Source organism: Thermobia domestica, chromosome 6 (genome assembly GCF_964235325.1).
Source record: "Thermobia domestica chromosome 6, izTheDome1.hap1.1, whole genome shotgun sequence".
Classification (NCBI taxonomy): domain Eukaryota; kingdom Metazoa; phylum Arthropoda; class Insecta; order Zygentoma; family Lepismatidae; genus Thermobia; species Thermobia domestica.
Genome location: NC_137459.1, coordinates 171,916,403 through 171,931,700, shown reverse-complemented (window position 1 = coordinate 171,931,700; position 15,298 = coordinate 171,916,403). Strand labels below are relative to the sequence as shown.

At 36.4% G+C, this 15,298-nt stretch overlaps 1 protein-coding gene across 14 annotated transcripts in view; it reads left to right on the top strand.

Moving 5' to 3' along the window:
* Positions 1-15,298, top strand: part of Itpr (Inositol 1,4,5,-trisphosphate receptor) — a 281,735-nt gene that overhangs the window by 76,954 nt on the left and 189,483 nt on the right. For all 14 annotated transcript variants that reach the window (XM_081762388.1, XM_081762394.1, XM_081762393.1 and 11 more), the window contains one exon: positions 7,748-7,892. In XM_081762388.1, the coding sequence (XP_081618514.1) occupies positions 7,748-7,892 (145 nt within the window). The remainder of the gene's footprint in view (positions 1-7,747; positions 7,893-15,298) is intronic.

Sequence of the window (15,298 nt, the reverse complement as noted above, 5' to 3'; positions counted from 1 at the left end):
ATGATATTGAAAGCTTTGTCTTTTGAGATACCGTGTTGTTGTATGGACAAACTTCTCTGCGTTGAGAGATTGTCTTGTTTCATTGCTCTTCTAATGCCTCAAATTATATTGGCGGTTCAAGCGGTCCGGGACTGTGTATTCACAATTTCCGGCTGGTCATGTACAGCATGCCTGCGGATGATAACTGCATCAGCTTTACTGATGATTAAACCCTCTGTTTTTCACCGTTATAGTGTTGCCGAATGACTATAATGGGTACCGGAAAGTACAGAAATGAACTCCACTCAGAAAGCTGTTACTTATACTTTCATCGTTTTACGGGTCGTGCTCAACATATTCTCCTATTAAGTACAGACGCCCGTGTAGCCCATAATGTACCGGAATAACAGCGGTTAAATGCGTCGTTCGGAAGGGCCGGTGAAAGTAGACTGTTTTATCGTAAGCATCCTTTTTTGTACTCGAGATCAAGTTTTCGTATAAATCGATTTCTTATTTAGTTTTTCTACTTTTGAATATCCAAATTTTTTGTTTCCTAGTTTTCTTTACGCTACATTTTTCACTTGCATGACGTTCGTGCAGCATAATATTATGATTAGGGGAGTGTCAGCATGGGTAAGAATCTTCATTCTTTAAACTATTCCTATATTATTCACGAATCATAAAATTGCCCGTTTTATATCTACGGCCATCTATTGAGGATTTCCATGTATATCCCATTCTTTTTTGCTGGTTGAACTAAGTATTCCCAGTTACGAACAAATTCCATCTGTAGAAATTTTCCAGTCCTTTTCCTCTTCATTTCTTTAGTCAAACCCATATTTGCCTACATGACCATGCGTGTCCTTTCCCCACTACACTACTAAAATCCCACATTATAGCTATGAATACACCCTCTTCTTTCTTATTATGACGTATTCTATTTTTCATCTCTACCTCTTCAAATATTTGCAGGATGGTTGGTGCATACGTGTGGATCACTACTCTATTGGCTTCATTTTTCTATCATCAACGTATTCTACTTTCTCCACCGTCTTTTTTCAAGCGATTATCCATAATTATTTCTGCATAACTATTACCTCATTACATCAGTAAAACATCCTAATTCCTTCGCCTTGCAATTCCCCATTATCTTCCCACCTAATGTAATAAACTCTTCTAAATCAATATTATTTTGTTTCATATCATCTTTAAGATTTTCTGATTTTCCCCCCTGTAACATAGAAAGTACATCTCATGTCAGTATAATTTGTTCCCTCCATCTCTGTTCTTCACGTTATTACTCTCTCATCCAGTATCTTAAAAGACACCTCCGTCCCGGATATCAGAATGAGGGTCTGTTTTACTCTGGAACTGTATTTTTCGCTATACATATTTTCTCTATCTTTTTCTGGCAATTTTCCATCTCTTTATACACCACGATATTCCTGCCATTAAAATTATTTTGATCAGTAATGCCAAAGTTTCCGTATCAATCAGTGTGATTTCCATTGGTCTGATTGCTGAGGAAACTAATGCCTTCTCCCATTGGTCGTCTGGGTACTCTGTTAGACCAATTCGACACGGGTGGTTGTTCTCGTAGTGATCCACCATCCCCTTAGCCTTAAATTTCATTGCAGTATGCATTTCGCCCCACCTGACAATATATAGGTAATGTCTTTCGGGGAGGGTTCTTTGCTGAATTCGTATACAATCATTGCACAAAAGTGTTTCTTCTTTAGTTCAGTTAAACTAACTACTGATCACATCGTACGGATTTACAGTTATTGCGAGAGAGTGAAAGGGCGGACAGGCGTAGCTCTAGCTACTTCACAGATTGCTGGCTTGCACCATGATTCATTCATTTGTGAGAGCCGATTTACGTAGTGCCTTATATATACACTTGGCTACTTTTTTAATTGCTTATTTTTGTAGATGCATTATAAATCTGAATTTTACTACTACTACTACTACTACTACTACTACTACTACTACTACTACTACTACTACTACTACTACTACTACTACTACTACTACTACTACTACTACTACTACTACTACTACTACTACTACTACTACTACTACTACTACTACTACTACTACTACTACTACTACTACTACTACTACTACTACTACTACTACTACTACTACTACTACTACTACTACTACTACTACTACTACTACTACTACTACTACTACTACTACTACTACTACTACTACTACTACTACTACTACTACTACTACTACTACTACTACTACTACTACTATTATTATTATTATTATTATTATTATTATCATAATCATCATCATCTCACAATATTTAGTTTTAGAAATAAGTGTTCTATATTCTCTTTATTCCTCTACATATCTATTTCTTTTTTAATAGATACAAATATATATACAGGGTGATTCAAAACAACACCGACAACGTTTGGGAGGTGATTCCTGACATCAAGATTAGACAAAAAGTATAGACCATCCTGGGTGCACAAATGCTTCCTTTCGGAGTTATAGGCTGCCGAAAACTTGAAAAAATGAACTTTAAAGGTCCATAGTTTCAAAACTATGAGATCTACCGTAGTCGGCTCAAGACTTCACTTAGGAACGAATATGTGGGCTATCCAAAAATACATGTTTCAGAATCATAAGGTACTCACGAAGCAATTTTTATAGAGGGAGTTTCGCTGCGGACATAAAATGTGAAGTGCTTTCCAACTACCTCCATAAAAATTGTTACGGAAGTACCGCAGGATTCTGAAACTTAGATATTTAGATAGGGCACATACTAGTTCCTAAGTGAAGTCTTGAGCCGATTATGGCAGGCCCCATAGTTTTAAAGCTATGAACCTTTAAACTTCATTGTTTCATGTTTTTGGCAGCTTATAACTCCGAAAGGAAGCATTTGTGTACCCAGGATGGTCTATAATTTTTGTCTTATCTTGATGTCAGGAATCACCTCCGAAGCGTTGTCGGTGTTGTTTTGAAACACCATGAGATTCAAGGTTATCTTTTGCGCCACTGGATTCGCATGATGAACTATTTTTCTCCACAGGGTATGGAGGCAACGCCAACGGGTCAAGAACCGTAGAGCCCATCCTTTGACCTACTTATGCGATAGTTTGTTTGACTACCTCTCGTATCCATAAATTGCTGCTTGGAGAATACACCAACAAATAACATTTTTTGTTTTGGCACGAACAATTCATGATTAAATCAAACTGTGTGTGTATACGGTTGACACAACGCCATCGTCTTTCAGCTAGCTGAGGATATCTGCTCAACATGATCAGTAAACAATTTAATTCCACAAAAACTCCGACAAAAAAAAATCTACTTTAAACTTCCATATCTAATACCAGTCCTTACAGAAACTAGCTTCGTTTCTATCACCTCGTCTGAAACCGAAAACGCTTTCCGCCACGCCCTACCCATCCCGCGAAAGTAATTTACCAAAGGCTCATCACTGCAATATCCTGGTTACGAGAACGTTGTTTGAAAGAGCTCATAGTTCTATCGAAACAACGCAAGAAACCCAGATGTAAAAGTTGCCTAATATTTGATAAGCATTTGAACTTCTGACACATGATTACAAAGATAACATACACTTCTTTTTATCCTATAGTTGCGATTTTTGCAGCTTAATTTACACCTTAAATAATCGCATTATCTAGCGAAACTAGGTCCTGTGATATTCGCATCAATAACCGATACTCGTAGAGTACTCAAATTCTCTACTTGTCACAGAACACAACCATTCACAACAATATCCTGACAGTCCTTCCCAACTTCCGTCATGTCCCTCAGACAGAGATGGGAACTTTTGTGTCCGTGGCACTCCTTCGTCTGAAGCAGGATTGGCAAAAACCATGGTTTTTATTGAAAAAAAAAAAACAGGTTTTTTGGGTTTAAACCCCCTTTTTTTTTTTGGTTTAAACCAGGTTTTTTTTATTTAAATAATTTACTCCTATGTATTTATATTAGATATGGACAGAAATGAGTTTGTTTCGCCTTGGTGTTATTATGCAACAACAAGGTTATGATGGAAGGGGTCACATAAGCTTAAAGCAGAATCCAAACCGTTTCTTGGCTTACATCCAAGAGAAATTGTCCATTTCGACACGAAACCGGGACTAATTGGTCACAAATGCGATTGCCGACTCACTCACAAAGGACTCTTGATAAAAATACGTTGTACTGATCTTTACATAGGCCTAGTTGTTAATATAATTGTCAAGAGTCATTTCAGAAGGACAAAATGATAAACAGTTACACAAGTAAAAACATTATACTGAATTATATATAAATCGGGAAATTTCCGCCTTAGCCATTGGGAAAATCCTGTTATTACTTTAAATGTATCTGTATGTAAAATTTTAAGGTCAACGTATCATAATCACTACGCTAAAACTGATGTATTAAATTACAAATTTGGTATGTAGCTATCATTCAATAAAATTAAAACAAAGTCGAATCCAAGCTGATGTTGGAAGCTACGTAGGCAGTTGATACATTTTACCAATTTCTATCAATATATGTGAGCAACCTTGGCTTCTTTATAAAATAACAGGCATTCAGGCAAGTAGAAATATACACTCTGTAAAGAAAAAATAGCGACACTTGCTCGGATATGGTCTTCACAACATACATTAACCAATATGTGTTTTTACATGAATTACTGATAATATTACAATGCATATTCTTAATGAGCAGTTCATTCTTAATACTTGCGCCACAGTTTCAGGTTTTTTATATGCATATAATGAATTTATATGCATATATTAGTAGCTATGTGTGTTTTCAGCAAAAACGGCTGTGGGAAGAATTATACATAAAAGTATGAAAAATCAACAATAATAGCACAAAACAAAAAATGTAATTTCTTAAGAGTAAGACATATTGTGTACGAACATTGAGAGGTACCATACATCAAACTAGATTTCGTATGTGGACCATGCTTTAGGAGGTGCAGGGGAATCGTCGAGGCCTTTTGGTGACAAGGGTATTGCAAAATGCAACCTTGATTTCATGAAATCACTCCCAGATTATCTGTTCCGTGAGTTCCATTCTATCCCAGATAGTTGTCTATTGAGTCTTCTGCTCATATCGACCCAAACTTTACAATTGGATTCATGTCAGGTGAGTTTGGAGGCCACATGAGTCTTTCAATAGTCATATTCTTGCACCACGTATTAACGATTTTCGTTCATTGACATGAAGCATTAACGTCTTGGAAAACGAAGTAGTCCATATCTTCTTCAGGAAAGTTATCTTTAGCTGTTGTAAGAATTTTACGTACCAGAATTTGAGTACATTTTTGTGCGTTAAATGACTCTTCACATATATCAATTGTTCTGACGTCTTTGGCAGTGAAGCAAGCCCATACCATCACTCAGTAACTGAATATTTGCATCTCTTAAACAAAATCCGTATCAAGTTCCTCGCTCATTCGTATCCACAACTTCACACCACTATCGTTTCCCACTATTCTAAACTTTTTCAACGGAGAAAACAACATGCTTCCAGTTGTCATAAGTCCAAGTAGCATATCGCCTCACAAACGTACGTGTTGAAGTCTTCTGTGTTTTTGTTAGTTTCGACTTTCCAGGTAGTTTTTTTTTCTTCATAAGATCCTCTTCATACAGTTAAGACAATACAGTCGTATGAGTGACTGCAGTTCGAAGGTCGAAACGATTTTTGGGGAAGTCATTCCTTAATTCTGCAGTGCTATTGATTTTATCTGGCGATCTGCTCTGGGTGATGCTTTCTTTTTTTTCTATTACACTGTTGACGAAGGGATTATTTCTTATACTATTTTTCTTTGTGAATTACTCTTTCTGCTGTCGAATGGCGAATTTTGAGTATTCCAGCCATCTCCCTTAGAGATGTAACTTAGCTGTGCAAAGCAAGAAGTATGTCTTGTTAACGTGACGACAAGTCACATTTCTTACCAATCATGCATTTTACAGTCCACATGTAGCAACAATTTCATACAAAAATAACGCTGCACAACAACAATATTGCCATTTGACACTGTTCAAACAATGACAAAGCATAGAACAATCACAAAATGGTAATTACCTGGACCTACACATCACAAATGCAATACAGAATTCTCACTCCAATAATTTACGAGACGCTCTCAGGTGCCATCTGGAGAGAATATTACTGATACATAAATAATTATTAAGCGCCGTTGTACACCATAGGTTTCACAGATAATGCAAATGAACTATCACACTCATAATTTCCTTCTATTCCTCTTCTAGCCGGCTGCAACTATGGCTTTCTTTGTAAGTTACCTTGAAAATTGAGGTGTCGCTATTTTTTCTTTACAGAGTGTATAATTTGGTTTCGTTTCGTATGTTTAGGCTTAACATCCTTATGAAATACCAAGGTTATCACGGAGAAGACTTTCGCTTAAAGGGACACCTCGAATCGCTACTTGGTTTACACTTGAAAGATGGGTTGTAGTTCGACCGAGAATTGAACACGGGTCCCCTTGATTAAAATGTGAAAAGTAGCTAAACAAAATGCAGAGGATGTGCTATGTGGAGACGTCACCATGAAATTCATACTATTTAAAGCATTTTTCGTTTTTTGTTTAAACCAGCCAACCCTGGTCTGGTATGAAGTCTGTATTACCCTTACATCACTGCACTATCTCTTATTTCATTTTTTAAATGAATTTTTGGTAATTTCATTAATTTTTATTTTTTAATCCTTTTCCCCATATATTATACATTTTTTCTTCATTTATTATTCCTTTGTCTTTCTGCATTTCTACCTACTTACAGCCTAATAATACAATCCCGGGACCACATGCTGTATTCCAGCATGACATGCTTCTCAGCTTTTTCTCTGTTTTTAATTTTTTTTTCCCTTACTTTTGACCTTCATTATTTGATGAACCTTAGCGAAAGTTCTCATACTATATTATACTGTATCTTTTAGTATGTGGTCGCATGCTTACTATTTTGTGGTAACGATTTCTTCAGGATTCCTTTGCTTCAACATATTGGAACAAAGGAATCCCGAAAAGGGAATGATAAATGTATCTTATGATTACTTACCAAATAATAATAATAATCATATGATCACGTATTCCAGATAGTAAGGGCGAATTCAACAAAAGCTTGTTTCCTGAAAATGTTCTCTGAAGGCTCAAAATGACCGTCTATTTATTTTATAAACTATCTTCTAAGGAGAAAAACGGCCTCCACTATAGTCACGAGAACTACCACACAGCAGTTTGGTATTACTACCCAGAATACCTCAAATATAATTTCGGAGCGTTCAAATTGTACAAATTTTGTTGAGTTCGTCGTTACTACTCAGAACGCCTTATATATATATATATATATATATATATATATCCAATGTGTACTTTTTTGGGGCCGCGGTGGCTCAGTGGTAGAGCGTTCACCTCTGGTGCTTGGGGTCCCGGGTTCGATCCCAGCCCCCGTCAAGTGAACTTTGTGGTGGACAAACACCGTGTGCGTGGGTTTCCTCGGGGTTCTCCCGTTTCCTCCTACTTTATTCAATCCACCATTTCATTCATTACTCATCATCACTGTCTCCTTTAGCCTAATCGGCATAACCGTGGGACGTAAAACTCAGTTTTCATTTCATTTCAATGTTTACTTTAAATTTCTGCATTCCAGTCACGTTTACAGCAACTAAATAATCAGTAACTAGAAGGCAACTTGTGTAACATTTTTTTCTATGTCATTGTTATTTTTCTCTGATTCGTTCTATATGGCTTCATTTTTAGGTAGTAAAACTTGCGAGAGACCTCATCTACTTTGGATTTTATAGCTTTAGTGATCTTCTTCGACTAACTAAAACACTTCTGAACATACTGGACTGCGTTTCAGAGAGTGATATTAATGGGAAAATTCCAACTGGTGAGATTGACTGTAAGTATCTGGTGGTATATCATAGTAATATAAAATAATGATATAATGTACTTTCCTCTCGTTAGATAGTAACAGACAGAGCATGAAGAGTACGAATCATTTATTATAGATAACCATTTAATTTCGCATAGCATCTGAATATATGAGAGAGGGGGTGTAACAGGAGGTAATGCAAATATTGAGGTAGGTGATTGTACGTGACTAACACATGAAAAAAGTTCAGATGAACATATATCAGGAAACGCCTAGTTTTCGAGTAAATTGGTGAAAACGAGAGATAATGAAAAACACTACGTACGTATTCACCGATTTATTGCTGGTAGTACCATTAATGAAGGTTCATGTTTTGGCGAATGACCAGTGGTATATCCTCAAACGCAGGTGGTAGTGTCTCCAGAAGCTGATTTAAAGTCTCTCCATTCAGGTTATTGTCTAGGACAATTGGCCCAATAACAAGTACCAAGCGCATAGGTCGTCGGCTCGAGGTCGGGTCTCATATGGCAGTGTGGAGAACATTAGCGGAGGAAGTCTTGCATCAATTTCCAGCGTGAAGAGAGCCTTCATAATCGTGACGAAGAGAAACGTGTGGCCTTTTATACATGGGTAACACAACATGAGCACTTAATCCTGTACATCATGTTCACCGACAAGGCTACTTTTACACGAGATGGCATAAATAATAGCCACGATTGGCATTGTTGGTATGATGCCAATCCGCATGCCACCATCTCCACAAATTTCCAGAGCAGATTCTCGGTTAATATATAGTGTGCCGTGGTGAATGACATACTCATTGGCCCAATCGTCCTAGTCAATAACCTGAATGGACAAACTTTCCTTCAGTTTCTGGAAACACCTGCGTTTGAGGGCATACCACTGGACATTCGCCAAAACATGTACTTTCATTAATGGTACTACTAGTGATAAATCGGTAAATACGTGCGTGGTGTTATTCATTGTTACAGGTTTTCCCCAATTTACTCGAAAACTACGCGTTTCGCGATATATGTTTATATCAACTTTTTTCATGTACTAGTCACGTACAATCACCTGTCACAGTATTTGCATTACCTCCCGTTACACTATATATATATATATTAGGGTGGTCCATTCTATGCTGAAAAAAAAAAGATCTCTGATCTAAACGCATAGTTGCTAATTTTGATCCGTGTGATCTAAATATACGGAATGAAAAATTCCATTGCAGTAAAAAGATTTTTTGGGGCCGTTTAAAACCTTCAATTATGCTCCATACCTGTTATTTGAAATATTGAACGTATTCGCATTTAAGCGGTGATGGACCTTTTCGTTGTTTTGTGCAATGCTTGTGAATTTCATTCAAAAACAACATTTAAAGTGGCCAGGATTTCGTAATAGGGGGAGAAGGGGTCCGTGAAATGAAATAACCCCGTGACAACAATATCCATTTTTAACTTACACCCCCCGTTTCCTCCACACAAAGCTGCTCATAAGAAAGAGTAACCAAACGCTTGCTGTAGCTTTTTATTTTTAACGCTGATTCTTCTTTTTCTCGTTTCTTTTTGTTTAATCCTTCCTTAATTTTTCCATTTTTTAGTTTCGAAGGGGGGTCCATACCCCCCCTCCTTGGTACAAATGGCGTTTCTAGTGTAGGCATAAATATAAGACATATAAGTCCACGACTGGAAGAGAAACGGAGTTTTATTTATGATTGGTATAGTCTAAAATACGGATAAATTTCACCTAATTAATTATGCACCTCCCACAATTTTGGAGAACATACTAGAGGTTCAAATATTCCACTGTTTCAACGTTTCCAAGAGTTTGACCAAACCTTAAGCATTATAATTTTAAGGCGCTGGAAGACGAACGCCTTTCCATGCCATATGTACGAACACTGAAAAATGAAGTTATGTTTCTACAAAATTGTCTTGTACATAAGGAAGATAATAACTATGTTCCCCGTGATGACTATAAAGAAATGATAGAGCTTTGCCTGTTGATACTTGGTGAATTTCCAAAGGAGTACCGTTTCAAGTCACCAGGTGCTTACCATATGGCTCGTTGGATGGGAAAGGTAATATGCTGCTTCAAGTTATAAATTTTCCGCGAAATGTTAAAGCTTATAGTCAAAGAGGAAAAAAATCTGCGGAAAGTGTGTTTATTTGCAAGTCTCATATACGTGAAAGCATGGATTTCGTGTCCCAAGACATGTGATGCCCCGTCAACGACTTACTTCTGTTCAAACAGATCAAACAATACGCCATAGTGAATAAATCTGTCTGAATCTGCAATGAACAAGTTTCAAACTAACTTGTGGTATCTTGAAGCAGAGTTATTTCCACTCTCACTGTTCTCTGAGAAGTTATCTTTCGAGGACAAGCGGAATATTATAAATCGTCTTAAGGCTTGTGAAGAAAATTGGGAGTTCAAGAGGCATAAAACTCACAGACTGCCACGGCTTATCACTCGACCTATGTTCCCATTTGAAAGTTTCACGTACACCCCCGTTCCCCAAAATAGAAGGCGAGGGGAGCCTCATGTTTGACCCATTTTTAGGCCCCTCTGTATTGTACATTGACTCTTAACATTTTTCTTATTTCATGTATAGTTCGCGAGATATTGGCTTGTAACACTTATTTTGACTCATCCCGTATATATATATATATATATATATATAAGGTGAGCCATTTACCTTGATATACCCTTGTAATTTTTAAACTAAAGATAAATAACTGAAATTTTGTATACTATGCAAATAGTTTAAGTAGAGTTGAACGAAGCTGTGTTATTGTCTTGATTGTACTGATCATCCCACATACCTATAGTGTTGGCAAGAAGGGCTTAGTGATGCCATCATGTATATAGTTGGTTACAGATATTATTCTGTGCAATCAGACATTGAATTGTAATACGGATAAATAACATCGGCGTACGTTGTAGTCGTAATTGGTGCGTGATTATAATTATTTACAGTTATTGGTGCGCGTATGGTTATCAAGTATTATACCTTGTAATATTTAGATTGGAAATAAATGAAAATTTGTTTAGGTCAAGATATCCTTTATACATAAATTCTGGTTGAAACAACTAGGTTGAATGTTCTTGGGTGCTGTTCAGTATTCAGTACTATTGGAACAATGAAACCTTTAAATATAAATAGCATAATTATCTACAGAAGGACATTGTTTTTGACATACTCTGCGATACAACTAGGTTAACAGTATTACCAACCCAACATAGTTAAAATTTTCAAATGCACTACGTCAGACTATTACGTATTTCAAATTTACGTGTTAAACGAGAACTTACAATATCACATTTGTTATTCAGTGTTGGAAACTGAGTACGCTACAGTATCAAAAATATCCAAATTTTGGAGACCTCTACAACAGTAATAATGTGAGACGGACGGGGTAGTTTATTTCCGAAATACTCTGGTCTAATACCATAATTATGATTGATGTATTGTGAATGAATAGGAACAAAGTTGCAAGAGATTTAAATTTCGACTTTTTCAAAAGCTTTATAGGAGTCCGCGGTGACTCAGTGGTAGAGCGTTCACCTCTGGTGCATGGGGTCCTTGGTTCGATCGTACCACGTGCCAAGTGAACTTTGTGGGGGACGAAGTGTGCGTGGGTTTTCTCGGGGTTCTCCCGTTTCCTCTCACTTCCTTCATTCCACCATGTCATTCATTTCTTATCATCGCCGTCTTCCTTAGCCTAGCCAGCATAACCGTTGGACGTAAAACTAGATTTCATTTCATTTCATTCTTGAAAGGCTACCGTATATTTCGAAAAACTGCTTAGATAAATACCACGTCCAGCCACATAAATTGTTTTCATTAGATGCAAAGATCATGGTGTTTACAGGAATTTGATGTCTCACCGTTCTAGAGGTACAGTAAACACTGGTGAATTTGCAACATTGCTTAAAATTAGGTAATTGCACCTAATTGCACCTTGTAAAACTTGTAATTACACCTACCAAAAACTATTGGAAGAAATGTCTTCAGAACATTGAACATTGAAATATATACTAAAAAGAGAAAGGCCTAACTCTCTCTGTTTGGCAAACCACCTACAGTCACCTGTGTGTTTTCTTTTCGAGTCTACACCTGTTGAATCGGTCACCTGCCTTAATTACCCATCCACCTGTGTTTATATTTTTCTTCTGTCAGTCCACCTGTTTATAAGTGGTCATTTGCCTCGATAATACCCTAAGTTCTTCCATTTTGTCCTCACTTTTTAGTATATATTTTAATGTTCTGAAGGTATTTCTCTGAGTTAGGATCTGATGAAGATAACGTTAAGTTGTGGAAAACGTAACGCTATTTCAATTTTAATAAATAACTATATATTCTGGTCAGAAAAGTTTTAGTTATTCTTCAGAAACCACTGTTGCAATCTTATGGAAGCAAAGGAGTACAACAATTGGTTTAAAAGCTCCCACAAATACGCCATTTTAAGCAGTATAGCAATCTTTACCGATGTTTTTCTTATCTCCGAAGTAGTATGAGATACCAAATTGCTGGAAACGGCATTATGATCTTTATGTTTATTGAAAACCATCAATGTATTTGGATATGATACTTACCTAAGTACTTTTGAAATGAATTCCTTTGAAACAAACAAAATTTTCTGTTCGTGGTAACTTTGTTTCTAATTGTTCAAAATACGTCATGATGATTGTAGTATTCGACATCAAGGTACTTTGGATGTGCATTGCCTGTCCATCTCATTTACATTATTACCGTTGAAGAAGCCTCCAAAATTAGGTTCTTTTTCGATGTTTGTGATACTGTAGCGTCCTTAGTTGGTAACACTGAATAGTAAGTGTGACATTGTAAGTTTTCATTTAACATATATATTTGAAACACATAGTCGTAGTGCCATTTGAAAAAAAAAAAAAAAAAAAGATGTCCTTATGTTGGGTTGGCAACATTATTAATCTGGTGGTATTGCATAGTATATTAAAACAATGTCCCTCTGTCGATATTTGGATGTTAAAAAAATTATTGAAATTTTATTTACTAGTTTAAAAGTTAAAAGGGCATATCAAGATAAATAATCCATCCTGTATACCCACAGTTGGTATTTCGTGGAAATTGTGCTTAACTGTTACGTTATTCAGTAGGTCGTAAAGAACATCTGAAATAAAGATCATATCCTTTGAGCATTTGTCCAAAAGTTTGACATTTACTATTTTCTTAAGTGGTAGTAAGTTTCCCCCAAATAATGTTATTTTAACTATTAAATTCTTGCTTGGAAGCAATGCTATTTCCTGAAAAGAATTTAGAATCAGAACTTGAAAAAACATTCGTTAAACATTTTACGTAAAGAAAGAAGAACAAATAGTTGTTGGAAACTTTTACTTCCCAAGTCTTGTATATGGTGTAGAATAATTTCGCTGCCCAACATTTTTTTTTTTTTTTTTTTTAATACCTTCGCGGTCAAAATATGTGATTCTGATTTCGGTCATACTGAACGGTCATACTGATTTCGAAAATCACCATAAGAATGTCCTGTCACGTCAGGATCAAAAGATATGGACATTTATTATTCGCATTACATACAGTATAACCTCGATTATCCGACACAGTTTTCGGGATATTTCTTAGTCCCTATTTAACCGATTTACAGCAGATTTGGAGGGTAAGGTTTTAGGGCTATTTACTTGTATCTCCCAAAATTTGAAACAGATCGGTTGAATAGGGGTTGAGAAATAGTCCGAAAACTACGTCGGATAATCGAAGTCCTACTGTATTATACATACATTAAATCGTTTCGATACAGATTGTTACATGGTCACGCCTATAAGGTTTTAACACATAAAATCATGTAACTCACTTTTTAAATCACCTTAGTAATCTAAATTGATATGCATGCAATCGTACATAACAATCGCGTAGAGAAGAATTGAAAAACTTTAGGGTTCACGGAGATAAGATGTTTATAAAATGCCTTGAAAACATCTATTCAAACTTTTGATGATAATTTCATTATTAAGTGTCCACCTTTGTCAAGCTATATCTACACCGTTGATACCTTATATTGAAAGAAAATATGCCTCGTACCTCTTTTACAAACGCTTGCATTTGTGCTGCCTCTTGTAACCCTGTTTACTTTCGCGCAGAAGAAACCAACAATAGTCACTCATCATTGCAGGAACCTTACGATTGGTATCTCTTCTCCATCACGGAAGTGTCTTGATGAAACCTTTCCCCTAGTTCATCACTAACATCTAGTAGATTGTTAGGGAGAAAGTCTAGATGTGAATGGAGGAAGTGCAAGGACATACTGCAACCTATGTTTTTGTAGCATTCTGACAAATTTCTGACCAATATTTCATAATTTTCAGCTTTTTTGTTTCCAAGAAACCCACGTACGACGCTTTTAAAGGACTGCCAAGCTATTAACTCAGATCCTTGTAGAAGATATTTCAAACGTTTCGTGCAAAATGACTTTCCTGATTTGGGGCCCAATAAAAATTCCTCTCTTCAATTTACCATATGTGATCTGAGGAAACATTTTTCAAGTACGTGAAAGCGTCACCATCTTTGTTGAGTGCCTTCATTAAGTTCTTCATCAACTCAAGTTTTATATGTAATGGAGGAAGAAGAATTTTATGAGGAGGAACCAATGGTTCTACTTTTATGTTATATATACTCCTGGGATAAATTCTTCTCGCTTCTCCCAATGTTGCCCCACATAATGTTTGTCTTTTGCGCGACTGTCCTACAAACACAAAAAACAACAATATTTGGTGAAACTACTTTGCAATCCAAGCAGCAAGCCAAACACTTTCAGGTCACTCATATTTTTCAACCATGATCCTTGTATTTTGTAACAAGCAAAATGGTAGCCATAATTTCATGGGTTTCTTTTAAGTCAACAGCATGGAACACCGGAACTGATGGAAAGTATTACCATTATGAAGCAATATGGTTTTCAAACAAAATTTTGAGGAATAGATAAACAATTGCCACTCATCTGGATTATATAAAATAGCTATTTTGTTCATGAAACCAGTAACGTTTGTACAGAAACACATATTCTCTTCCATAGCAAAATGTTGTGCAAAGGGTTGATGCCTATGTCGAAACTCAGAATTTTTTGTACCAGGAGCAAGTAATTGCCATTGCTGTAGTCCAGAATCTAGAAGTTCGGATGCTTCTTTCGACAAATTTAAGTCCCGTGGTAAATCATTTAAGTCTTCCTGCCCTATTAAATGTGTATCACTGTCAGCATGTATTGGTATATAGTACGGATCTTTTGACGTAGAAGCCACTGGCTCCGGTGAAACATCAGGGTCATTCCAGTCATCTTTTTCCATTGTCCTGTGTCTGAGGATACATGTATTGGTACAGTTGTCATTGTGAGACACAGGTTGTATGGTCGAAGGAATATTAGGGTACTGGATGACGT